General features: G+C 40.3%; 2 protein-coding genes across 3 annotated transcripts in view; one reads left to right on the top strand and one right to left on the bottom strand.

Moving 5' to 3' along the window:
* ORC1 (origin recognition complex subunit 1) overlaps positions 1-9,531 on the bottom strand; it is a 30,460-nt gene extending 20,929 nt beyond the window's left edge. The window contains exons 1-5 of one of the 2 annotated variants that reach the window (XM_028106946.1): positions 9,361-9,531; positions 5,796-5,895; positions 3,742-3,855; positions 2,981-3,108; positions 910-1,088 (exon numbers count right to left, since the gene is read on the bottom strand). In XM_028106946.1, coding sequence (XP_027962747.1) covers positions 910-1,088; positions 2,981-3,108; positions 3,742-3,836 — 402 coding nt within the window. In that variant the 5' untranslated portion in view covers positions 3,837-3,855; positions 5,796-5,895; positions 9,361-9,531. The remainder of the gene's footprint in view (positions 1-909; positions 1,089-2,980; positions 3,109-3,741; positions 3,856-5,795; positions 5,896-9,360) is intronic. The other variant, XM_028106945.1, reaches the window with a different exon arrangement.
* A 105-nt stretch (positions 9,532-9,636) lies between these two features.
* PRPF38A (pre-mRNA processing factor 38A) lies at positions 9,637-23,471 on the top strand. Its single transcript, XM_028106832.2, has 10 exons — positions 9,637-9,964; positions 11,747-11,906; positions 13,634-13,755; positions 15,650-15,735; positions 18,742-18,852; positions 21,232-21,344; positions 21,947-21,973; positions 22,092-22,189; positions 22,641-22,689; positions 23,342-23,471. Exons 1-10 carry the CDS (start codon positions 9,835-9,837, stop codon positions 23,382-23,384), a joined length of 939 nt encoding a protein of 312 aa, XP_027962633.1. The 5' UTR covers positions 9,637-9,834; the 3' UTR covers positions 23,385-23,471.
* Positions 23,472-25,626: the final 2,155 nt, after the last annotated feature.

Raw genomic sequence — 25,626 nt, 5'->3', positions numbered from 1 at the left:
GTCTGTAATGGCTCCTTGCTACAGCAAGATCTGATTATTACTCTGGTCTTTGGTGCCTTCGAAAATCTGGCCCCACTTTACTTCCTGAGTGCTCAGTACATCTTCCAAATGGACTTCCATCATTTTTTGAGCTTGGCTAGTCACAGTCCTGCTCATCTCCCCTACCATGCTCCTGCCTGAATACCCTCTTCCCTCTCTGCCTTTCTAAAGTGACCCTTCAACCTCTATATCTACCTTTTGCTCCTTCACTCATTTAACTCAGAGACAAATTATTTTGAGGCATATGTTATGCTGGGCTCATAAACTGGAAAAATCTGACTGGTCATACCAGACCTAACTCTCTCTGCCCTACTGTTAAACCAAACTTGGGACCACACTTCATATCATTATATAATCCCCTAATTTGGGGGCCTGAAGTAGCTTAAGAAATAACCTGTATCTTGGTCTCCAAACCAGTGTCTCCATTCATCCTACAGTTCACTGGAAACTGATTTATCACAAAATCCCATAATATAAGTTTGCCCTTAACAACTAACACTCTTTGTACTGATCTACTCAAGGTGAAGTCCTCATTTAAGCAAGTGTATCCAGCCTCACAATGTTTTGTGCCTGCCACAATCACAGCTAAATATAATTAATTTCCCACTGAGATTCATTTGCTAATTCCTGCTCATCCCTCGGGTCACAACCTAAATGTCACTTCCTCCAGGAGGTTCCTAACACATGGTAAGTGTTCTTGATAAATATTTGTTGAGATGAAGTAGGCAGCAAGCAGAAAAGATGACAAACAGGAAAAAGTTCATTTCCGTGGGGTAAATTAGAGCCAGTAATGTTTCTGAGGTCATGCAGTTTAGGAGGCAGCCAGAAATAACCTTCAAAATAGAACCTGAGTATCAAGGCATCACTTACCTGCACGTGGTCAATGATGGTCTCAGCACTAATGTTGCTGTTACAGGCAGGGTAATCATACCAGAATATCTCCTGTGCAGCAGGCTTCCGGCCCAGCAAATGCCGTTTACTGACAGGAACTTCACAGAATCGGATAAACCACTGTACTCGAGCACGTTTCTTAGAATAAGGTTCAGAATCTAGGAGGGATAGGTGAAAAAAGGAGGTGTAAGAAAATGCAAGATCATTTTGCTAAGGACTTCGTATGTGCCAGACACTGCTAAGCACTTGATTGATAATACTTGATTAACATATTATTTTTAAATCCTCACATTAACCCTATAAGGTAGGTACTATGGCTATCTCCATTTTACAGGCAAAGTAATCAAGTTACAGGGACCTTACAAAATTTGTCAAAGGTCACAGGACCAACCAGCAGCAATCTGACACCACCCAGCACCCATGTCCTTCTCACTTTGCTCCAGTTCCTAATGAGGCTATCAGTCATCAGAGAAATTACAAAAGGCATTTGAGAGGAGAAATTCTAATCACAGGCACTGAACACATCTTGCAAATTAGTGATTATAAAGAAGCCACCAAAAAGCAGCAAAACAAAATCCTGGCAAAAATTAGAGCATCAGCTACTGAGGGGACTTCTGACAAACATACACTTGCAATTTTTAGCTTTATCTTTACAATATACCATTAACATCACACCGTACCAGCATTAGGTCCAAGTGAAAGGACATACACTCATTAGTGCCAACATCATCATCACCTCTTCTCTTCCCCGGCTCCCTTCAGAGAAAGACTGAAGCCATCCAATGGAGCACCACACAAAGACTCCAAAATCTATACACAAAGGCCGTATCTCAAATACAAAGCCCATAGTGATGTGCTCCCCCTGGTGGCTGTTCCTTTGATGAGGTTTTCCTCCCTACTTGTCAAATACCCTTCCTATCTCTGTAATGTAAAACATCTTCATCCACTCACCCTATCAGTTCCTTCTTTTAGGCATACAAACTGCTGCAGGTATAAACTGCCACATCATTCCCCTCCTAGCTTTTGGAAGACACAGTTTAGTGTAGTTTCCATTATCTTTCTTCTTCATCCTCCTTTTAGAACTCTGTCCCTTTCCCACCTTCCTGCACTCTTCTCTGCTTTGCAAAGGGTTAAAAGCTCAGAAAATCAGTTGAGGGCTGTGAATGCAGACATGCAGGCTCTACCTTCCCTTTTGTTCCTCCAGCATTAGAGGCAGTAATGGCTTTCTGGACCTACTGAGCTCTGGGAAATACCACCTTTTGTTCTTCCAGCCTTTTCAACACTATGCACAGGTCCCCATGGGTAAAACACCTAAAGTGTTTTTGTGTTCCTGACTGAACATCAACTGATACACCTTCCCAATCCAGCTTACCTCCTCCCTTGTAAAGAAGTTACACTTGCAAAATCCATCACTAACTTTCTCATGTTAAAATTAAAAGACAAGTCTGGGGGTGCCTGGGTGGCTCAGTCAGTTAAGCGTCTGCCTTCAGCTCAAGTCATGATCCTGGGGTCCTGGAATCGAGCCACTCTGTAGGGCCCCTGCTTAGCAGAGTCTGCTTCTCCTTTGCCCACTGACCCTCCCTCCCCACTCACTCACTCTCAAATAAATAAAATATTAAAAGGAAAAAAAAAGACAAGTTTGTATTATAGTGCAAATCGCCTATTTCTCCCCCAACTTCCTCATGCTAAAATTAAAACAAGTCTGTATGATAGTGCAAATCACCTATTTTTTTCTTCCCCCTTCTTCTTGAATTCATCCTTTGTCCATTCCAAAAATCCTGCCTTAATGACCATTTTAACCCACTCCTAAAAATAATGGCAAAGCTAAATTCTTGAATCCCCCCAATGCCATTTTTACCCAATACTGCTCTAATGAGTAAAGAAGTTTACTAAGTGTAAGAGGGTTCACCCAGTGCTTAAATGACCCCACATCAGAATCTAGGGCTCACACCCTATATGATGCTGTGAACAGAGAAATCAGCAATCAGAAATCTTGCAGCTCCCAATTGTTCATGATAAGGAATGGTTTTCATTCCAGCCCCAAACTTACCATCTTGAAATAGTTCAACCAATTTAGCAACATACGGATTTTCATCATCATCCCCTTCAATCAACACAAACTGTCCAACTTGGATGTGAATCTCAGTCAGACCACCTTCCATTTTGACATTCATTTCTCTAGGACGGAGAGAAACATGTTAGGAAATCACTTAGAGTGGGCCAAGCTCTTCAAACCCTCTGGGCAAATGAAAGTGCTTTCCAACTGGAAAATCTCCTAAATAGTATCTCTTTGATGACCAAGTCTCCTACTAGGAAACCAGTTCACCCATAAAGTCATATGCAAGAAGAAATGAAATGGGTTGAATGAATGGTTTTAGTGTGAATGGTTAATCCAGAGGCCTTAAAATGAACCCTAATCTCTCTCAGTTATTGACAAAGAACAAAGGCTTCCCAAAGCATGAAAGCTGCCCAATAACAGTATCAAAATTTTCAGAGACCTCTAGGGCTGAGAGGACATAGAAACAATGGCGAATTCTACCGTTATCATGCAGAAATACAAAGAAACCACTTTAAATAAATACAGCATCATCATACATACCAAATTTTATTAACTTGACATGTCTTCCTCTATCACTGCTATATTTATGCTATCATCCTGTATCAAATAAAACTCCTCCTTATAATCCATTCATATTTATTGTCCCTTAATTCTCAATCTGTAATAACTAGAACAGGCTGGATACAAGTAATTAACAATTTAGTATGGAGAAGCTGTTATTTCCAGGACAACCAACAGAGTCCATCACTCACTTGTAGGTGTGGTAGCGTAGTTTTTGATCCAACAATGGCTTGCCAACCCACGAATAAGTCTGTCTGGTCTTCAGCCTTGTGGGGTAGTATGCCATGGCTCCTGTGTAAAAGTCACTACTCTGAGTTAACATGACAATGCTCTGATGGATTCTAGCACACAGTCCTGCCTTCAATGAGTTCAGCCTTCTCTTTTGCCCCTGCTACATTCCCACAGATTTTAGAAAACATTTTCTTTGAGGAAAGTCAAGCTTTATTAAGACTGAACATAGACAATTTAGTATCATCTACATATATCTTATACTATGCCTTACCTCTTCTTATGCAGGGTCAATATGTAGGAAAAGAAACTAAATTTTTAGAAGTACCTACTAGCTGCAAGGCAGCTAGTTAGTATTAAACATCTGTTAGTATTAAACATCTAACAACTTGAAACTAAAAGACAGTGATACATGATTGTAAGTATCTTTTTTAAAAAAAAAGATTTTATTTATTTATTTGACAGAGACACAGCGAGAGAGGGAACATGAGCAGGGGGAGTGGGAGAGGGAGAAGCAGGCTTCCCGCGGAGCAGGGAGCCCGAGGCGGGGCTTGATCCCAGGACCCCAGGATCATGACCTGAGCTGAAGGCAGACACTTAACGACTGAGTCACCCAGGTGCCCCTGTAAATATCTTCATAACACTTGTAATAGAGATAGGGATAAAATATCAATGCACTAAAGGACAACTAATAGTGTGAAGAGCCAAGAGATGGAGCCAGAGAGACTACTGCAAGTTAGAGGACCAGGTCTTGTGGCTGTTCAGGTAGCAAAGGCTTCCCTACAGGGGCTTTCTGAACTGAATATTGAAGAGTAAGTAGCTACTGATAAGATAAAATTTATTTTTTTATTTTTTAAAAAGATTTTATTTATTTGACAGAGACAGAGAGCACAAGCAGGGGGAAAGGCAGGCAGAGGGAGAGGGAGAAGCAGATTCCCCGCTGAGTAAGGAGCCCAATGTGGGGCTCAATCCCAGGACCCTGGGATCATGACCTGGGCCAAAGGCAGATGCTTAACCAACTTAGCCACCCAGGCGCCCCTGATAAGATAAAATTAAGTGAGGGATTCCAAGGGATAGAGGAAAAAACATGCAAGAGGCATTTAAGGGAACAGCAATGGGTTTTATCAAGTGTATCATTACACTTACATTAAAGACAAAAACAAAACCACTCTGGCAGTTGAAAGGGGTATTTTCCTTTGCAGCTGACAGGCCCCAGCTATCAATAATTATGAGTAGCTGAAAAGAAATTCTTGTATTAAAGTATATGGGGAAAAAAAGAGACACTTTTACTGACAAAAACAAATGTGAATGAAAAATCCAAGCATATCTGACAAGCCTCTTTACAATTTGAAAACTGCAATCTATTAATCTTAATAATAATGCCAATTTATTATCTTAAGTTTAAGTAATTAAGATAATAAATCTTTCCTCTAAATTAAATGCTGTTTTTATGGAGCTAAAATTTGACAAAATCAGGGTTAAAGAATTTTTTTCTTTAATCCGTCTGACAGAATTACTCTGAATTACTGATAGATGGACCAATAATTTCAGTCTGTGTTGAAAACAACAGAATTTTACTAGCATATTGATATCCTGATTAAACAAGCTTGTTTCCTGAAGTTCAGTAGCATTATGTCCTATTCTCTACTTGGGAACATTCTGACCTAGAAGATATTCTGCTTTTAAAAAAGGTATTTTTTAGCACACTTTGAGGAAACTAGCAAAAAGAAAAAAGTCATGAGTAAATACACAGCTTAGAAATGATGCCTGTATGATTGCTTTAAAGAACATTAAGAGTACTATATAATTCACAACATGGTAGTATTAAAATCAATCTAATTTTAATTAAGTACATCACAGAAATGAACAAAGAGCAAAGACTCATGAGTCAAAACAAATAAAAAATTTGTGCTCCAGTAAAAAATGAATTTGGATTCGTTATATCCAATAAGCTTTTGGTAAAAGTAAGTGTCTGAATCTCAGTAAGTGTTCGAGGAAATACATAACACTAACTTACCTTACAATAGATATTCCTTTAAATGGATGATCTAACACGGTACCGTCAGAAGTAAACTTGCAATTTTTCACCTTTCCACAACGTAATCAAGCAAAATAGGCTACGGAGAGAACAGAGAGAACAAAAGATGCAAGTCAATTACTCACTAAACTGCCATTTTAAAAAGAACTGGAGTATCACTTAGAGTGCTTTGTAGCAAATTGGTTATCTCCCAGAAAACTGTCTACAATTCCTGAATAATCTAATTGTAGGACAAATGGCCTGATTTGTCACTTTGACTATGATACTTGACTATACTGAAACAATAATTTCATTTTTTCAAACCCCAAATCAGCAAACAGAAGGACTACCGCCATACCTCTAAGGTACTCATGTATACCTAAGAGGGGAAAAAAAAAATCCATGCTCTCAAATCTTTTAAATCCAGAAGTTATTTAAGCTTACTAAAGCAGGCATCCTCCCTCAAAAACCAACCCAAGATAAAATTTAACATTCCCTTTCTAGGAGATCATGAGCTGTGTTCAATGAGATCAGTACATGGACACATATGCACAAGGGTGAGTGATTTACCCTAGGCTGAGCAAGCAGGGATATTGCAAGACTATCTGGGCTTGGACATAAAACCTGCCTCACTCTGGTCTATCACTCTGCTCCAGGCCTGGTTTTCCAAACCTCCAGACCAAAGTTGTTGGTGCCCTCAGACTTAATACACCATTGCTGTTCTCTCTTGCATATCTTTTCAGGGATGGCTCGGGTCTCAGCCCCAATAAAACTTTCTCAGATAGGCCTTCACTGATACCCAATGGAAATTTACCCTCCCACCACCTTATACTGTCCCTCAGGGTCATATTCCATTATACCACCCTATTATCAAAGCAATAAGCATTATATTACTTTCTTATTTATTGTACTTCCTACATTAGAATGTTAACTTCCAAAAAGCACGGATCTTGGGACCTTGTCTATCTTGTTCGTAACCGCATTCCCAGAGCTTAGGTTAGGACTTGGCATAAAATAGGTGAATGAATAAATGAATGAAAAACAAACTGGTTTTAAAAGTCATTAGGACAGGGGCCCCTGGGTGGCTCAGTCGGTTAAATGTCTGCCTTCGGCTCAGGTCATGATCCCAGGGTCCTGGGATCTCCTTCTGCACCCCCCCCCCGCCTGTGCTCTTTCTGTCAAATGAATAAATAAATCTTAAAAAAAAATCATTAGGACAGTATCAAGTGTGGTAAGGACATAGAACAACTAGAACCCTCATACACTGCTGTAAGGCATGTCAATTGGTAAAACCACTTTGAAAAACGGGCTGTATCTACTAAAGCGGCACATCCCATGACTCAGCAATTCCAACACAATATACCCAACAGAAAAACATACATACCATCAAAAGACATGAACCAAAATGTTCATAGCAGCACTATACAGCAATGAAATTAAACCAACTACAACTGCACATATGGTGAAAATCTCAAAAAATACCAATGAGCGAAAGAAATCAGACACCAAAAGAAATCATACTATATTGATTCCATTCATATAAAGCTTAAAAATAGGTTAAAAGTCAGCCATGGTGTTAGAAGTCAGAACAGAAGGTAACCTAAGTGACTAACACAGTGGGGAAGGGACATGTTTCTGGGATGCTGGTCAAGTTTCTTGATCTGGAAGCTGGTTACACAGTTATGTTCTCTTTAAGAAAATTCCTTGACCTGTACATTTCTGATATGTGCACTTGTCGGTATAGTTATTTTTCAATGAAAAGTTCAAAAAATAATAATTAAGAATCCTTCCACAGAGGCAGCATAAGGATGTCAAGCCTCTTTGTACTGTTACCGCACTTTCTTACCTTCAACCCAGCATTTCATCTCACCCACCATTAGCAGAGAGATTACCCAAGAGGGATGATGAATGGGGTGGAAAGGCAGGCCTGACTTGGTGGAGCAAAGGCTTTGGCTTCTAGGAGATAACCACCACAGGCTCTCAATTGTTGCAGATACCAGAAATCTAGAACATACACACCACCCAGTGCAGGGTGCCACACCCAAGGAAAATATAAGGGAGTTGTGGTAAAAATGATAGCAGGTATGTATTGAGTCAATACGACAGAAGGTGGAGCCAAAACTCTATACATTTATCTCATTTAATCCTCAAAATAATCCTAGTACAATGCTAGTACATACTAAGTGCACAACACCTCTCAATAACAAATATTTGCTGAATGAAAGGTAAGTGCTATTAGCACTTCAAAATGATTAACTTGTCCCAATGTTACACAAGATGGTACAGCCTTAATTCGAACCCTGAGCAGCCGGGATTCCAATGATTCTAAACCTTACAACACAACACCTGTGTGAAAGCGGATAATGTTAATTGCCTGAGAGAACTTGCTTCTGGTGAGCTTACTACAGTAAGTCAGGCTTCCCAGCCACTAACTGGGAAATCAAATGGACCTCAATTTCCTTACCCACAAAATGGATATAATAATAGAATCTTCCTTTTATTCAACCACTATATATTAATCACCCATTGTGTGCCACGCACTCTTCTTGGATTAAGTAAGAAAATGCAAAATGGCAAATTCACTTCTTCACTCCCTTAAACCCTTGCATTTATTTGTAAGAGACAGTGGATTTTTAAAAAAAAATTTTGAGGAATGTTGGGAAACTCGCATACAATTCACACAAAATTTTGCACTTAATTTCGGGGAATTCATAAACCTTCTAACATCCACATATTGCCCTCTGTCTCGTTAAAAACCGTTGCAGACTTGGTAAACCGTGCTCTCACATCAGAAACCTCCGCTGGCATTCACAAGTACCCAATAACAGCAGGGAAGAGGGTACCATTTTTAAAGAATACTAAAATCAAAAACTGACATATCTAATCATCGCAGTTTCGTAGCCCAGGATAAGAATCTCACATCTCATGCTTCTAAGTCCAGTGCTTTTTCCAACTATGAAAATCAAAAGGCGCTCCTACTCTGGGGTTAGACTTAAGGAAGTAGAAGACATGCCATTAGACTTCGCTCCTAGAAAGAAGGTGGATCAGAGTCCCGCAATTAAGAGCTGCTCACCTGGGGCGGGAAGCTTGGGTGGAAGCCAGGCCTCTTATTCACAAAAAGCGACCTAGACAAGGCTATCTGGGCTCAACTGTTATATCCGTAAAATGGGGTACTAACTTCTGCTGTTCTGCCTTCCCTGTGGTGCTTGGTTCACGACGCCCCAAAGAAGGAAAAGACGGAAAAGCTTCCCAAGGGTAAAGCAAATAGGAGGGATGGTTAAGATCATTAATGAGACTCTCAGGGCGCTGAGGGCAAGAAGGCTCACGCTTCTCCGCTGTTGGCTTCCGGTTTCCCCAACTGCAAACTCCCAGTCCCTGGCGGAGCGGGAAGCCTTTTACAAATCGGGATGTGGAAAAGAAAAATGCTCCTAATGGGCTTAGAACAGTGGTACTTAACAGGCGCTTTGTAAATAATCTGCTGAATGAATCAATGACTGAGTCCACAGAGAACTTCTCCAGTCTCCCCGGCCCAGATCCCCCTCCAGCCTCGGAATGCCACACTCACCGGGCGCTGAAGCCCTCTGTTCCCACCGTCTCAGCTCCAGGAGTTCGTGGAGCCGCAGCAACTCTAACCTGCCCCAGGTGAACTCCTCTTACAGCCAAAGGCCGCACGCCGGAGCCAAAGCGGGCGCCCAGCTAGGAAAGAAGATGGAGAAAAGAAATTTTCGCGCCAAACGTCGTGGCTCCGCCCCCAGGCTGTCCCTACGTTACGACACCAGGCAGCCCTTCAGCCCCGCCCACCCAGGAGGGGTTGCACGTCGTACGTCCGCCAACGTGCAGCGGCCATCATTGATTCGGTCGGCCACGCAGTTCGCGGAAGGAAGGTCCTTTCCTTGCAGCATTCCGGGTACCAAGATGGTGGCCTGAGCTCTTTAGAGAGGCTTCCTCCATCCTTCTCCGTCCCTCTCAGATTTTTTTTTTTAACCTGGATGTGACGCATTAAAGGACCCGACGGAAATAGAACTGAAGGCGTTCTAAAATGGCGAACCGTACAGTGAAGGATGCGCACAGTATCCACGGCACCAATCCTCAGTATCTGGTGGAGAAGATCATTCGGACGCGAATCTATGAGTCCAAGTACTGGAAAGAGGAGTGCTTTGGACTGACGGGTGAGCGGCAGCGCGCGGACCCCCTCCCCCCGCCTTGTGGCCCAGTTCTCCTGACTGGGCGTCGGTGGGAGTGGTCCCCGGGCGTGAGACTGGAGGGGAATCTGTCAGTCATTCAGAAAAATCTGAGCACCTACTATGTGCCTAGTTTTGTGTTTGGCTTTGGGGACACATATGAATCTGCTACAGCCTTATTCCGAAGGGTGTCTGTGTTGGGTTCTCTGGGTGTTTCCATGTTTACTATAATCTGCTGAGTTCCCAAACACTCTTAAGCTCAGGGACTCTGAAGTTCTTAAAGGAACTTTAACATACCTGAAACTCAATTCAGGGTATTACTATCCCTAAATCTGGACCATTTGCAGTATTTCCACGTTCGGGTCCTAATACAAATACCAGTTCTTCAGAGAAGGCTTCCAGGTAGTCTTTAAATCTTTGAATTCTGGCTTCTCATTTTAGTAGCTCTTTTATCCCAGTGAACCATGTCGTCCTCTGCTGTAAAACGAGTATCATAATGCCCACCCCAAAGGGTTGCTCTAAGGATTAAATGCAATAATGTATAAAAAGTATTTGGTATGGTTAGAGGTGTATATTTTAAGACGCATTCAGCAGTTGTGGTGGTGCTAGTTGTTACCACTGTTAACTACTCTGTGCCATTATCGTTGTTGCCAGCACCATTAGCTGTGTGTCCATGGACACGTCATATTGTTTCTCTCTGAGTCACTGTTAAATTTTGGAGTCATGTAAATTTTGGATAAATTTTGGGATCTTTTCTCATTACCTAGAGTTCTCTCCTTGGATGATCTCCACACTATGGTTACATCTTATATGTAGATGCCTTCAAATTTCTCTCTCCAGCCCAGATCTCTCTCTGAGATCTAAATCTCTAATTCCAAGACATGCCAACTCAGTATGTCCCAAAGTGAACTCATGACCTTTTCCCTCCAACGCAAGATTATGTTCCCTTGTTGTATAATTGTATTGCATTCTGCCTCTTATTTCAACTATTCATCACACTTTCAATTATTTTTTCAATGCTTTCTGCCTTGCCAGTCTGTAAACTCTGTAAGTGTAGTTATTTTGTCCTTCTTTATCCCTCTACCTACATCTCCAGTGTTTAGCACCTGGCTATAAGTTTGACTCTCACTATAGCCCTGAAACTTTGTACATTTATTATTCAGATTTGAACTGATAGTCTAAAAAAGAAGTAAGGTAAAATGACTTGCCCTAGAGTTCACACAGCTAGTGTTTGCTTTTGAAAACAATTGTGGAAGGTTATTATCCCCATTCTGTAGATAACATTTGCTCAAGGATATGTAGCTATTGAGTCGTTTGCTGTTACTGTTTCTTTTAACTCGGAATCTGGCTGTGTTTCTCCAAACATAATGGTGACAGGCATGGACTCTGAAGTTAGACTGATAACATGTAAATCCAGGCCTGCTCCTCTGGGTGTGGACCCTTAGCAAGTCACTTAACCTTTCTTAGCCTTCATTTTCCTTAGCTGAAAACAGCCTCAGTGCAGGAACTTCATGGCTAATTGTGAAGATTAAATGAGATAATATGACATGCTTAGCAGAGTACCTGGCATATAGTAATCTTTCAGTGTATATTGGCTGCTATTATTATTAGTTTTACTATTAATACACAATTGTTCTTCTAATATTAAACTGTAAATTAGTATTCAGGAGCACCAAACCTTGAACTAGCTTATCTCCACTTCAAACTGGGAAAAGCTTGGTCCTAATATGTCTGAGATGCCACTTTGTTTTTGTTTTTGCTTTTTTTTAGCTGAACTTGTAGTCGATAAAGCCATGGAGTTGAGGTTTGTGGGTGGTGTCTATGGTGGCAACATAAAGCCAACTCCCTTTCTGTGTTTGACCTTGAAGATGCTTCAAATTCAACCTGAGAAGGATATCATTGTAGAGTTTATCAAAAATGAAGATTTCAAGTGAGTGAAATGTTGACTCGCTAATATAAAAGCTTCAATTTCAGTGGTCCAGAATTTGGCTTTGGTTAAGAGGAGTGAAAGCAGTGTATCTTGTTATTTTGTCTGTTCTGATTATATTGGTCTTTTCCTTTACATTCTCAGCCCTGGTAAATACCCCTCGTGCCCAAAAAGCATTTCACAAATTCACTGAACATACGTTAAGCAGAAGTGAGTGCCTCGTATGCTGGTAGCACTGGATGCTCAAAGATGAAGAAAACTACATAATGTGGTAGATAAGCGGGAAAACTTTGGTGTAGATGGAGGTTCATGTCCAGACTCATGTCTAGTCATGTTCAGATTTATTGTGACCTTGGAGAAGTTACTACATTTTGTGAGCTTTACTTTCTTTACTTGTAAAATGGAGATGATGATACCAATTCAAGATTGATGTGAGGGTTAAAGAAGATAGTGCTGTATATCTCACAATACAGTGCCTGTTGCATGGTAAATACCCCCAAAATATCAGCTGCTCATATTATTTTATTCATTCTCAAGGAGTTCACAGACAAGTATAGAAGACAGATATAGTAGCTTATTACGTGCCACTCTCTAAGGGATTTACATATAATAATTTATTTAACCTTCACGACAACCCTGCAAAAATTTTTTTTTAAAGATTTTATTTATTTATTTATTTGACAGAGAGAGACACAGCTAGAGAGGGAACACAAGCAGGGGGAGTGGGAGAGGGAGAAGCAGGCTTCCTGCTGAGCAGGGAGCCCAATACGGGGCTCGATCCCAGGACCCTGGGACCATGACCTGAGCCGAAGGCAGACGCTTAACGACTGCGCCACCCAGGCACCCTAACCCTGCAAAATTATTATCCCTGTTACACAGGGAAGGAAACTTAGGGACAGATTAATTTCAAGGTCAAACAGTAAATGGCAAACTTGGCTTCAGTGTTCAGATTCTTTTCTACTCCATTCTGTTTGTCATATAAAGAAACTGTTGAGTTTCAAATGCCTACTAGTTATTCCAAGGGAAGAATTTGAGTGGGTAGTCGGATATCGGAAAAAAGAAAAAGGAATCTTACAAAACATTAACAGCTAGAAAATAGCTTTTATTAGGCACTTATATGTGCTGTATGCTATGCTTAGCACTCTACACACGTTTCTTAGTAAATAAACCAAGCCAGCAAATTAGGCACAATTATCTCCATTTTACAAGGATTGAGGAAGCAAGTAATTTGCCTAATGTAACAAAGCCAGTAAGTAATGGAATCAGAATTGTAACCCAGAGGACTTTGACTTTTTTCCAGAACCAGTACTCTGTGCTGCCTAGCAACAGTTTATATATTCACATCTATATATATATTATTTCTTGTATTGTTAGTAAACATATTTTCTATATTATTGTTAAATTCAGTATCTCGTTTGATTCTTACAGTAATCCTATGAGGTAAATAGGTTCTGTCTTCATGTTATACATGATATAATAGACTCTGAAAGTTGATCAACATGTCCCAAGTTCCTGCAGCCAGTAAGTGGTAGAATGGGAACTTGTAACCCAGGTCTTCATATTTTACCTTTCTGCTGCCCCATGTTGCCTCTAAAATTACAGTTCTCTCATCTGCCAAAGAAGAGAAAGAACTTGTACATCCACTACTGTCCTGAGAAAAGCCAGGTATGAAACTCAAGAACAAGAACTTTTTAGGATGGCCTATTGTTCCACTGTCCTCTATTTGTCAGATATGTCCGTATGTTGGGAGCACTTTACATGAGGCTGACAGGCACTGCAATTGATTGCTACAAGTACTTAGAGCCTCTCTACAACGACTATCGAAAAATCAAGAGCCAGAACCGAAATGGGGGTGAGTATGGTACCAAGTGTTTGGACCTTCCTCCCTGAACCAGTTTTTATTTCACCAATATCTCTACCTTCACATTGTAATGTACATTGTGAATGCTCTTCATCCTTGTTGTTACTGTCTTCATTTCAGTTTCTCCACCTCCTGCATGGAGTACTCCATTAGACTCCTAGCTTCCTGTTGGCCTTACCCAGTCTATCCCTGTTTGCCTACCTTTCCAACTGTATCTTTTTTTTTTTAAGATTTATTTATTTTATTTGACAGAGAGAGAGACCCAGCGAGAGAGGGAACACAAGTAGGGGGATTGGGAGAGGGAGAAGCAGGCTCCCTGCTGAGCAGGGAGCCCGATGAGGGGCTCGATCCCAGGACCCCGGGATCATGACCTGAGCCAAAGGCAGACGCTTAACAACAGAGCCACCCAGGCGCCCCTCCAACTGCATCTTATGTCAATCCCAGCCTTGCATCATGTGCTCCCTCCACATGTGCTCCATCCCATATGACCTACCTCCAGAATGACCTCTGAAAAAACATTCCCCAAACCTCCCAAAGTTTTCTATATGTTACATCATCATTTTTAATGGCCTCTTCTCTAACACTGTACTTCACACTGCAGTATAGATTAAGTGTACTCATACTTACGTAGGAATCCCACTGAAAAATAGTATGTATATCTGAAGGGGGCAGCTCCATACATTTTACAAAGGTATTTTTTGTGGTAGAGGGGGATTCAGGGTAATACAGTAAAACCTTTTTCTTCTCACTTAGTGTCGTAACAGAAGATTAGTAACATTGCCTTTTACATGTAACATTAAGCAGTAGAAAGTCAACAATTTGGTATTTTACTGTAAACTTTTTTAACTAACTTGTTTATTGAATAAATACATAATTAAGTGCCAGTGTCATGCCAGGTACTGTCCTTTGTACTGGAAATAACATGGTGAACAAGATGGTCATGGGCATCATGGAATTCCTTATGTTTATATTATGTTAAACTAAGATGGGGTTTTTCAACCTATTGACAATTTGATCCAGATGATTCTTTGTTGTGGGGAGCTGTCCAGCTCATTGTAGGATATTTAGCTGTATCCCTAGCCTCTGCCCACTAGATGACAGTAGCATCCCCACTAGTTGTGGGTGGCAAAGTTAACCCGTTTGAGAACCACTGAACTAAGGTTTACTTTAAAAATTCTTTAAAGCTATTACTTTATTTACCACATAAGATACATGCTCTGTATTTTGAAACATGGTTTACTTGAGAAATTGTACCTGAGTTATTTGACCTGTTCAAGAACATCACCCCTGGGCACCTGGGTGGCTCAGTCGGTTAAGCATCTGCCTTCAGCTCAGGTCATGATCCCTGGGTCCTGGGATCGAGTCCTGCATCGGGCTTCCTGCATCGGGCTCCCTGCTCAGCAGGGAGTTTGCTTCTCCCTCTCTCTCTACCCCTCCCCCTGCTCATGCTCTCTCCTGTGTGCTAATAAATAAAATCTTAAAAAAAAAAAAAATCACCCCTATACAATTCAGAACTGTTCGTGTTTGCTTTTGTGTTGTGTCTCCTGCTAATTGGGACAGCTTCATTCATCCCTTTATCCCCAGCTCCAAGAAGAGGCCTGGCATATAGATGGCCTCAGTAAAGGTGAGCTGAATGAATGAAGTGATGATGACAAGGCTATGAATGGCTGTAGTTTGAGCCCAGGTCTGTCAGTAACCCCTTCTCCGTAACTGCCACACTGAATGGCTTTACTAGTAAATGTGCAGGGAAGGGAGGCTGCAGAGGATTCACACTTTGTATACCAAGTACTTTTTTAGATTTTTTACGTAGAGTCTTACATTTCTTTTACTTGTTGGCTATATAAATTTATTTCCAAGTTGCCTGAGCTTATGATTGTTCTTTCAGAGTTTGAACTGATGCATGTAGATGAGTTTATTGATGAACTGCTGCACAGTGAGAGAGTCTGTGATATCATTCTACCCCGGTTACAGGTAAGAGATAAAGGTCTCTTGTCAGAGTTGCCCTTCTCTCCCCAAGACAGGGAGACAGACAAGTACACATACACAATAAAACACTGTAGCCCATCGATCTCAGGGGTCCTCATCTTAATAACTAGTCTTCGAGAAGATAGCAGGAGGGGAAGAATGAAGGGGGGTAAAATGGAGGGGGAGACGAACCATGAGAAACGATGGACTCTGAGAAACAAACCGAGGGTTCTAGAGGGGAGGGGGTGGGGGGATGGGTTAGCCCGGTGATGGGTATTAAAGAGGGCACATTCTGCGTGGAGCACTGGGTGTTATGCACAAACAATGAATCATGGAACACTACATCAAAAACTAATGATGTATGGTGATTAACATAATAAAAAATTTAAAAAATAGTCTTCATATGTATGAAAAAGGGGATTGGGAGAGGAAAACAGATAAAGTATTGAAAGGGTAGGGCTTTAAAAGTGAGTAAAACAGGAAGACTTTCTTCTTTAAAATGATATATGAAGACTGAAGGTCCTCAGTCTCATAAAATGATATATGAAGGAAATTGTAGGATGTAAAACAGATAAAAGGAGGGTCAGGAGTGGTAGACTGAGATCTTAACCCCTTAAATGTCACCTTTATAATGCTGCACCTTTTCCTAGTGATAAATGATTATCCATGAAGCACCTTTCAGGAATGGGTTTTGCAGAGTATTATTTTAGAACTACTGTTATAAAATAAAAAGGGAAAACAGATACAGTAGGTTGCCTAAAGAGAAAGGGAATGATCTATAATGGAGAGATGACGAAGCAGGGAATTAAGAGATTAAGTTTCTCTTGTTACAGCTGACTAGCTATGGAACCTGGTTTTATTTTCCCATCTTTAAAATGGGGAAATTAGGCTACTTCAGTGGTCTTTAAACTACTCTGTGGGACTGTTTTAAGGCTGCTGAGAGGAGTAAGAGGAGACAGCCCCACATATTCCAGAGTAGCTCCTTTTTTCTCTAAATTACATATTTGGCTTAAGAGTGAGATTTCATTTGAACAAAGGGTTTTTTCTTTTTTTCTTTTAAATGGCTTTATTAAGGTATAATTGACATAAACTACATATTAAGTGTGCAATTTGGTAAGTTTTGCCATATGTATACACCCTTGAAACTGCCGTCACAATCAAGAATAGTGAACATACCACCCGAAAAGTTCCCTTTTTTCCTTTTGTGTAATCCCTTCCTTTCCTCCTCTCTTACCCCTAAGCAACCATTGATATACTGTCATAATAGATGTGTTTTGGAATTAAATCAATACATGCTTTCTTTTTTCTTCCTTCACTCAGCATAGTAATACATATTTCATGATAATTATTTCAAAGTAGGGAATAGAATGAATTGCAGATACCTGAATCTTAAAAAAAAAAAAAAAAGATATCTTACAGATGGTTCAGATGAGGCAGCAAATCAACCAGATAAAAAGTAGTTGGTAGATGAGTGCTCACATTTAAATGCAGTGAATCAACTCTTCCTCCACAGTGACCCAGTTATAAGAATCTATAAAATAAAAATCCTGAAAATGAATGTGGTATATCTTTCCTATTCTTTATTGGCTACTGTAGACTATAGTAAAGAGAATAAGATTTCAAAACTGAAAATCTGCTTTCAGGGCCCAATTTTCACACTTCATTATGGTTATGTTAACTATCATTATTAGCTGCTCTCATTTTTAGAAATGCTATAAGAAATGGATTATTTTGAATTGCAGTCAGTTTGTAGCTAAGAGTTCAAAAGCCCATCCAGCTTTAAGCAAGCCTATTGGTGTAAATAAGATGGTCTGCATAGTCTAGAAGACCATAGAACATGCCTCACTGAGAGAGAAATTGAAATCTAACTGATGTATATTTTATCACCAAGAAGTGTGGTCTGGTGTGGGCCTCTTTGTGTCCTAGATGAAGTGACCCTTAAGACTACCCTTCTGCTCTGATGCTATTCTTATTAAGGACTTCAGTGCCCTGACATTGGCAAGGAGCTGCTCTGAAATGAATTCTAATTTCATCAGACACAAATATTATGAGTTAATATATTGATTTTAGTCACTTCTGAGTCTGGTGAGCATTAGGAATTTGGCATGCCCTGTCTGATGCAGTCCTAGATCCCAAACTGGTGATCCTGTAACTGGAGAGCCTTTTTCCAAGGAGCTCTGTAATGAGGGATTGACTTCACATAGCAGCATCTTTGTCTCATTTTCCCAACCTTTATAGAATTTTGTTAGGGATGACTGAGATCTAAGCTAAATGTTACTATTTATTCTAGGGCTGTCCAACATTTTTTATGTCTTGGGCACAAGAAAATGATAAGGGATCTTATGACCCAGCCAGTCCCATTTGACATTTTTGAACTCCTCTTTGCCTTTCAGGTCCTTAATCATGCAGTAAGCCAGCTAAGCCACATCTCAAAAGAAAATGGAACCAGGAGACAGACTGTTTATATCCTGTACTTGGTTCAAAATGCATGACTCTACTAAACAGTTCCCTAAATCCCAGGTTAGGTAGAGCTGGTGCTACTCCAGACCAGGACCCAAGGCACTCTTCATCCCCCAAACTGGGCTGGGCCTCAGTGGGTGTCTTGGGGTAGATTCTGCTCTGACACCTCTCTTGGAACTACCAGTCACCAGAGTTACAACTGTGAACTTACTGGCCTTTGTATATGAAGCTCCATTTTTATTCAGGGCTACACCTATACTGATTGATATTTTAGTGACCTTAAGAGTAAAAGATTACAGAGAATAGAGCCAATAGAAAATGAAGTTGTTCCCTTCAACTTTGTATTTATCTATTTACAGGGGGATGTAAGAGTGAGTATAGATGCCAAGTATGTTAAATTCCTTAGGAAAATCACGAACTGTCTAGCATGTCTTTGAAATGATACTGCCTCAGCTGTTGCTCACCAGTTTTCCTGGCAATCCCAGAGGCCCAGTGTTGGGGCTTCAGGACATAGAGAACAAGGCCCCCTGACTCTCATTACACTTTCTATAGAAACGTTATGTGCTAGAGGAAGCTGAGCAGCTGGAGCCTCGGGTCAGCGCTCTAGAAGAGGACATGGATGATGTGGAGTCCAGTGAAGAGGAGGAAGAGGAGGATGAGAAGGTCAGGCACCTGGGAGCTTAAGGGTTAAAGGAGGGATAATTATGGGGAGGGGGTGGGGGAATGGTCCTTCCTTGTTTTGTTTTCAGTTTAATTTTTAACTTTCTTTAACCAAAAAGTACAGTATTTATCATTAAGAGTATGGGCATTGGAGTTAAAGAGACTTTGATTCGTATCTCAGCTCTTCATAATCTTGTGCAAATTAATATCCGTCTTTTCCTTTGTAAAGCAAGGAGAATACCACCTTTCTCTTAGGATTATTATGAGTAATAAATAAGATGATATATATAAAGCCTTTTGCATAGCATTGGGACATTATAATTGACTCACAGTTGGTAGCTATTAAAATAAATACTTGGAACAAAAATAATACTGTTCATAGTTGAACCTATCCTAAGGAGTAAACCTATCTCTAGTTTAGGGGGGAAAAAAAACCTACTGCATGCTCATGTTATTTACTAGTTAAAATGCTGAAAAGCTGAAAGCAACCTAGCTGTCAGAGCAGTCAGGTAAACTATCATTAACTCAACAGACTATTAGCCATTAAAACTGTTATGAAAAGTATATGATAATATGGTTAGAAAAGAAGGATCTGAACCTATTACATGTATCCAGAAAGGATCTAGAGGGAAATATAAGAAATGCTGGTTTATGGATACTGAGTGTAAATGGAAGTGTAGCTCTGAGCCAGTAGGCTCCCTTCAGGGTGAGTGCAAAAGGAAGCATAATGTTAGTTCATGAATTTAAAGCCAAGCAAGCAAGGCTGAGGTGCTCTTTTGTAGTGAGTGAACCAAAAGTAGGCATTCTGTTTTTCCTTTTTATAATGGAAAATTTCAGTCACTTACCAAAGTGGAGAGAAGGTGTCTCCATTTGCCCACTATCTAGCCTCTATATTTTACTTATTTTGTATCTCTATTACCAGATTGTCCCCACACCAATTTTCTTGACAAGGATCACAGCCATCATATATTTCATCTCTATTTCAGAAAAGGCCTAACCATGATACCACTGTCACCCCCACATCAACAGTAATTTCTAGTATCAAATATTCACTGTTGAAACTAAAATTATGTTAATTAACTAGAATTTAAATAAAACTCGAAAAAAATATTCAGTATTCACATTTCCCCAATTGTCCTGTATTTTTTAATAGTTTGAATTAGCATTCAAACAAGGTCTATAAATCAAGTCATATTATTCTACACAGATTTTTACAATCTGTATTTTTCTGATTGTATCCCTGTGAGGTCACTTAACATGTTCGATTGTCCCTTGTATCTTCTGTAAACTAATTCTTGGATCTGGAGGCTCAGTTGGATTTGAGGTTTTTGTAGGCTTTGGAGTAGAGCAACACTACTTCATAGGTACTGGTGTGTATGTACCCCCACAGGGTGAGCAAAGTCAGGCTGTCTCTTTTTGTCATATTAGGAGCCACTGTGCCTAGATGATCTCTGCCTAGACCCATTAAGGGGGTTGTAAAATGGTGATATTCTAATTCTTTGTTTTTTCATCATTTGTTACCTATAACAGTGCTTAAAGAGAAGTCTCCTAAATCAATATTTAGTTTTTCATAGGTACAGTTGATATAGAAAAGATAAATATTGGATTATTTATTTCTCTTTATCAGTTTTTAAAATGAGTTGACTCCATAGTATCTTCCCAATGTGATGAGCTTTTGTCCTTAGTAACATTGTAAACTCATGGATTTAAGCAAATTGGATGTGTTTTAAACCATCATAGTCCTTGTTAATGCTGAAATTGTCCCCTCTGGCCAGTGGGGGGGCCCCCAACTTGACTCATGAGACTGATGAAATCATCGTGGTCTCAGACGCCTTGTCTTCTGATATATGTTCTGGTCATGTTTTGTAAGCTTCTGCCCCCAACCTGAAATTAGCCATTTTTCCAGGGAGCCCTTGGTTTCATTTATAGGGAAAATGGTATTTAGATACCATAATCTGGGCACTGTAAATGCTCATTGCTATGGTTTGGTTAGTGTTTCTAGGTCTCTACAGTTGGCAGACCTAGAGGAAAATTTTAAAGATTAAACTTTATAATCTTAACTGATCTTAAATGTTACCTCTTTCACATTGGAAATCTAGCTTCATAAGGAGATATGCATAATTACTTAGCTCTCACTCTTCTCACATAGTCCCAGAATACTGGTACCAACAACACTAGAACAGTGGTGGGATTATTGGAAACAGTTCATTTTTTTTCTATTTAGTAGTTCTTTTTGTCCTTAGGGTTATCTATGTATTTACTGTGTTTGTAGTCACTTGAAGGTAGAATTTGGGACAGGATAAGGAGGGGAGTGTATATACTGTCCCTAAATGGTTCTCTGTAAGTCTGTGTTCTTCTCTGACCTATCCATTTCTTTTCCAGTTGGAGAGAGTACCCTCACCTGATCACCGCCGGAGAAGCTACCGAGACTTGGACAAGCCCCGTCGTTCTCCCACATTGCGCTATAGGAGGAGTAGGAGCCGGTCTCCCAGAAGGTAAGGCCCTAGTCTTTGGCCTCTTCCAGGGAGACGTTAAGCATGGTAGCATAGGAGTTTGGACTTCAGGGAAGGAAAAAGTCCAGATTGTGGAGAATGTTTGCCCAGTGTAGCAACTGCTATAAAACAACAACCCGCAAAACCTCTGTGGCAATAACCATTTATTTAGTCTGTCAGTGATTTAAGTTGTGCTTGGATAGGCAGTTTAAGTTCACACACCTTTTTGTGGTCAGCTGTCTACTGGCTAGTATAGGATGGCTTTTAATGAGGATGACTGGGGCAACTCATCTCTTCTCTGTGTGTATGTGTGTCTCATTCTAGGCTGCATTAGGCATGTTCTCAGGGCATTGGCAGAATTCCAGAGCACACAAAATCAGTCATCAAATTTCCTTTCAGTATCTGTTGGTATCACATCTGCAAATATGCCATTGACCAAAGCAGGTCACATGACCAATCCCAGACTTAAGAGTGGGAGGGTGCTAATAAAAGGTTACAGGACAAAGAATCATGGATAACAGAAAGGGGTGAAGAACTGGGGCAGTTTTTGGAATCTACAAGTGCAGTGCATCTACTAAGGTTCTTCCTTTTTTCTTTCTGTATAGGCGGAGTCGGTCTCCTAAAAGGAGGAGGTAGGCCTTCGATTGATTTGTAATGAAAGATAGGGCTTTGGAGAGGGCGGGGGCGGGGGGGCTGCTGTTGTGATGAGTACAATGTCAGATAAAGGGATCTAACCAATTATTTCCACAGCCCCTCCCCTCGCCGAGAAAGGCATCGGAGCAAAAGCCCAAGACGTCACCGCAGCAGATCTCGAGACAGACGGCACAGATCCCGCTCCAAGTCCCCAGGTATAGCATTTGGGCCTTTTGCTATTGGTGGTCTTAAAGAAATGTAGTAAGTGCTTAGCCTACTCCAGCACAATAGCCTAGCTATATTATGGTTTAAAAGAAAAGGAAATGAGAATATGAAAATTAAGAGTTCACATCTTCACGTTCTCTTACAAGCTTTGGTGAAAGGAGGATGAGCTTCAGTTTTGTCATCTGAAATTATAGGAATAAGACTTTACATAGTGGTAAATACTCAATGTGATGTTTGTAAAGTTAGCCATAACCCGGAATGCATATGAGGTGGGTTCAGTTCTTCTGACACTCCCCCATAAACACACACACGGTTCAGATCTAAGAGGTGTGTCTAGCATAAGCCAAAAAACATCACGCCAATGAATGGGATTGGGGGAAAATGATAGTGGAGGAGTAGGTGGGTGGAATAACATTCATCCAGTGGCCTTTTCTTCCCCAGGTCATCACCGTAGTCACAGACACAGGAGCCACTCGAAGTCTCCGGAAAGGTATGGATTAAAGTCCCAATCACACAACTAAGGTAGACCTGAACTTTTGTTTTGATGAGGATATTTGGGAATTTTCCTTTTTTACAGGACAAAATTGGGCCATTGCCCTGAGAATTACTAGAATTCGGTATCTGTTTTGTTTTTTCCTTTTTTTAATTTTTTTAATTTATTTTTGAGAGACAGAGAATGACAGAGAATGAGAGGGGTGAGGGTCAGAGGGAGAAGCAGACTCCCTGCTCAGCAGGGAGCCCGATGTGGGACTCGATCCCGGGACTCCAGGATCATGAGCCACCCAGGTGCCTTATTTTTTCCTTGTAGGATTACAGCTTTGGTCTCAGGAGATCTGTGGTTAAGTTGAGTGACACTGGACAAGCCACTTTCATTTGATAAACTTTAATTAGAAATCATTGCTATATGCTGTACACTGTCAGGTGCACTCAACCTCTTCTCAGAGATCATTTCCTCAGTGGTAAATTTTGGATAGTAATACCTCAGTGTTGCTCTAAGACATAACACCAAGCACATTTAATGAATATTGGGTGTCCTCTCTATCCCCATCAGTATCAGCATACCCCGTCTTCCTCAAAAGTCCTTGCCTTGCTCCTTGAACAGCTGTTAAATTTATTATGGTTTATATGTGTTACAATTTCAGATCTAAGAAAAGCCACAAGAAGAGCCGGAGAGGGAATGAGTAATGGACTCAGTTTGGTATTAGTCCAAATGGCCACCTGTGGATCCAAAGGCATCTCTGTGGAAGGATTAAGATCTACTCCCCAGGCAGCTATGAGAATATTTTAGCTCTTTTTAACCAAATTTCTCCACTTTTCTTTTTCTTAAATGAAAGAGGTGCTGTTTTGTATCTCTCTGAGTCATACTCCACATTTGAGGGATAGTGCTTCCCAAGGGCTGCTTTGGACCCCATTGTGCAACCAACCTTGACTGTACTGAAATTTGTAAGGGTAGAGAGGATGACTGACAAGGACAGGATGTGGCTGGCTGTTGACCTTTTTGTTATTAAATTTTATACACCCATTTTCCATTTTTCTGTAGTTTAGTTTTGTTTTGCTCCATGATGGTACCTGTTCTGAGAATCCTGAGATCTGTGCTGCTCAGTAAAACCTATCAAGTCAGTAAAACCTATTAACTGTTTTTCCCCTCCCCCAACATGTCCATGTAGTAATGATAGCATGAAAACTGATGAGTTAGCAGCAGCTTTGTAAGAAGAAAAGAATGCATTCAAATGTAGGACTTCCTCCTCTGGATCATTTAATCCAATTGCATTGAACAGTTCAACGATGAAACTTAATACCTTTTATACAACATTCTTATAGAGTATTTCTTCTTCCCCAGGAGCCTTGAATTCTAGGTTATGGTGCGCAGCCTTTATTTTGTAAGCACTGACATTATCCAAGTATAGTCAGTAGCAGTAGGGCAACAAGATTGAAAAGAAGAGGAAAGTATCTAATACCACTCAGGGTTCTGACCTGAATTGCTGGAAAATAGTGCCATTAATTCACAAAGCTACAAAATACAGCAGGAAGAGGCCAGGCTTTAGAGGGGCGTGTGGTCAAAGTTGTGTTAGTAGTAAAAAGTGATGCATTCAATTTATCCTAAAGTGTAATTAGAGGCTGCTCTGGTATAACTAGATAAACCCAGGTTGTTAGGAACTGGAGTTGAACATAGTGATCTAACCCTGAACTGACAACATTTAGGTAACTGTGGAATATGCAGAATTAAATGGGATTGCCCAGGAAGTGTTTATGTAAGAAAAGCCAACAACAGAATCATTGGCAACACTCAACACTGGTAAGAGGAAACAGCGCAATCAACCAACTGAAAATGAAATGAACCACTCAGAAAGTTGGGAGACAGTATGGCAAAGAAGCTAAGGGTCTGAAGATTCAGAAGCAAAATAAGAAATGCAGAATGTCCATGGGCGCTGATAATCAAGAGGGTGTTGGGATCTTTGCTAGAAGAGTTCAGTCTACCAGTACTTACCTTTCCTCCTCTAAAAACGGAAAAGTGAAAAAAAGGAATGGGGGAGGGGGAGTGATTTGACTTCCTGCAGCTCTGGACTCAGCAAGAATTATGGAGACCAACTGCCTCATAGAATCCAGTTTCTTGGGAAGTTATATCTGGTCATATGATAAATATTCTTTTGCTTGCTATTGAACTGAAAGACTTTTGCAATCTTAAAGCATTTTGGGATATTTGAGATTTCACATTCTTCAGTGATTCCTGATAATACTTGAGTTAATAAAAGTTGACCATAAGAGCTATTGTTATCCATTATACAACTATATATAGGACTGCCTTTAAGAATTAAAGATAAGCACTTCTATTTACATTTGTTATTGAGACCTAGCAGTTATTTCTTTACCAAAGTGATCTAGATGGAAAGAAATGTCTTCTGGCTTAATGACCTGCAGACCAAGTTATCACAGTATTATTGTTAAAATATTCACTTTAAAATGTAAGATTCAAAAATTCAAAACTTGCCCCCCCAAAACCCCAACAACTTTTAATAACAGAAATAAGCCTCCCCAATCAATCAACTTAATGCATACTTATTCAGGTATATGGTGAAATCTGAACCAAATTTCTAGTAACACAGCCAACTTATAGCAGGAAGCAGATTGTTCCTATTCTTTCATTATTTCAAAGAGCTAAGAGTTCTTCAGTTTGATATGTTGAACATCTCTCTAGAGATTGGTGTGGTAAATTACAGAACTGCAGAGGAGATGGAGCTTAAGGACAAACTTTGCTGAGGGCGATTTCTGTCATCTATGTGCTAGCCTAACTAGACGAGGCCCTAGAACTGTAGCTTTGTAACTCTGACTACCCAATATTAAGGAACATTTTATATTTTACCTCTGTAACATATATTCTGTAACTGTTGAAACAAATTTCAGGAAAAAAAATATTCCTTATGCAAAA

This window comes from Eumetopias jubatus, unplaced genomic scaffold, assembly GCF_037043125.1.
Source record: "Eumetopias jubatus isolate StellerSeaLion01/CBP00866 unplaced genomic scaffold, mEumJub1_p1.0 scaffold_4, whole genome shotgun sequence".
NCBI classification, from domain to species: domain Eukaryota; kingdom Metazoa; phylum Chordata; class Mammalia; order Carnivora; family Otariidae; genus Eumetopias; species Eumetopias jubatus.
This window is presented reverse-complemented; position numbering and strand designations above follow the sequence as displayed.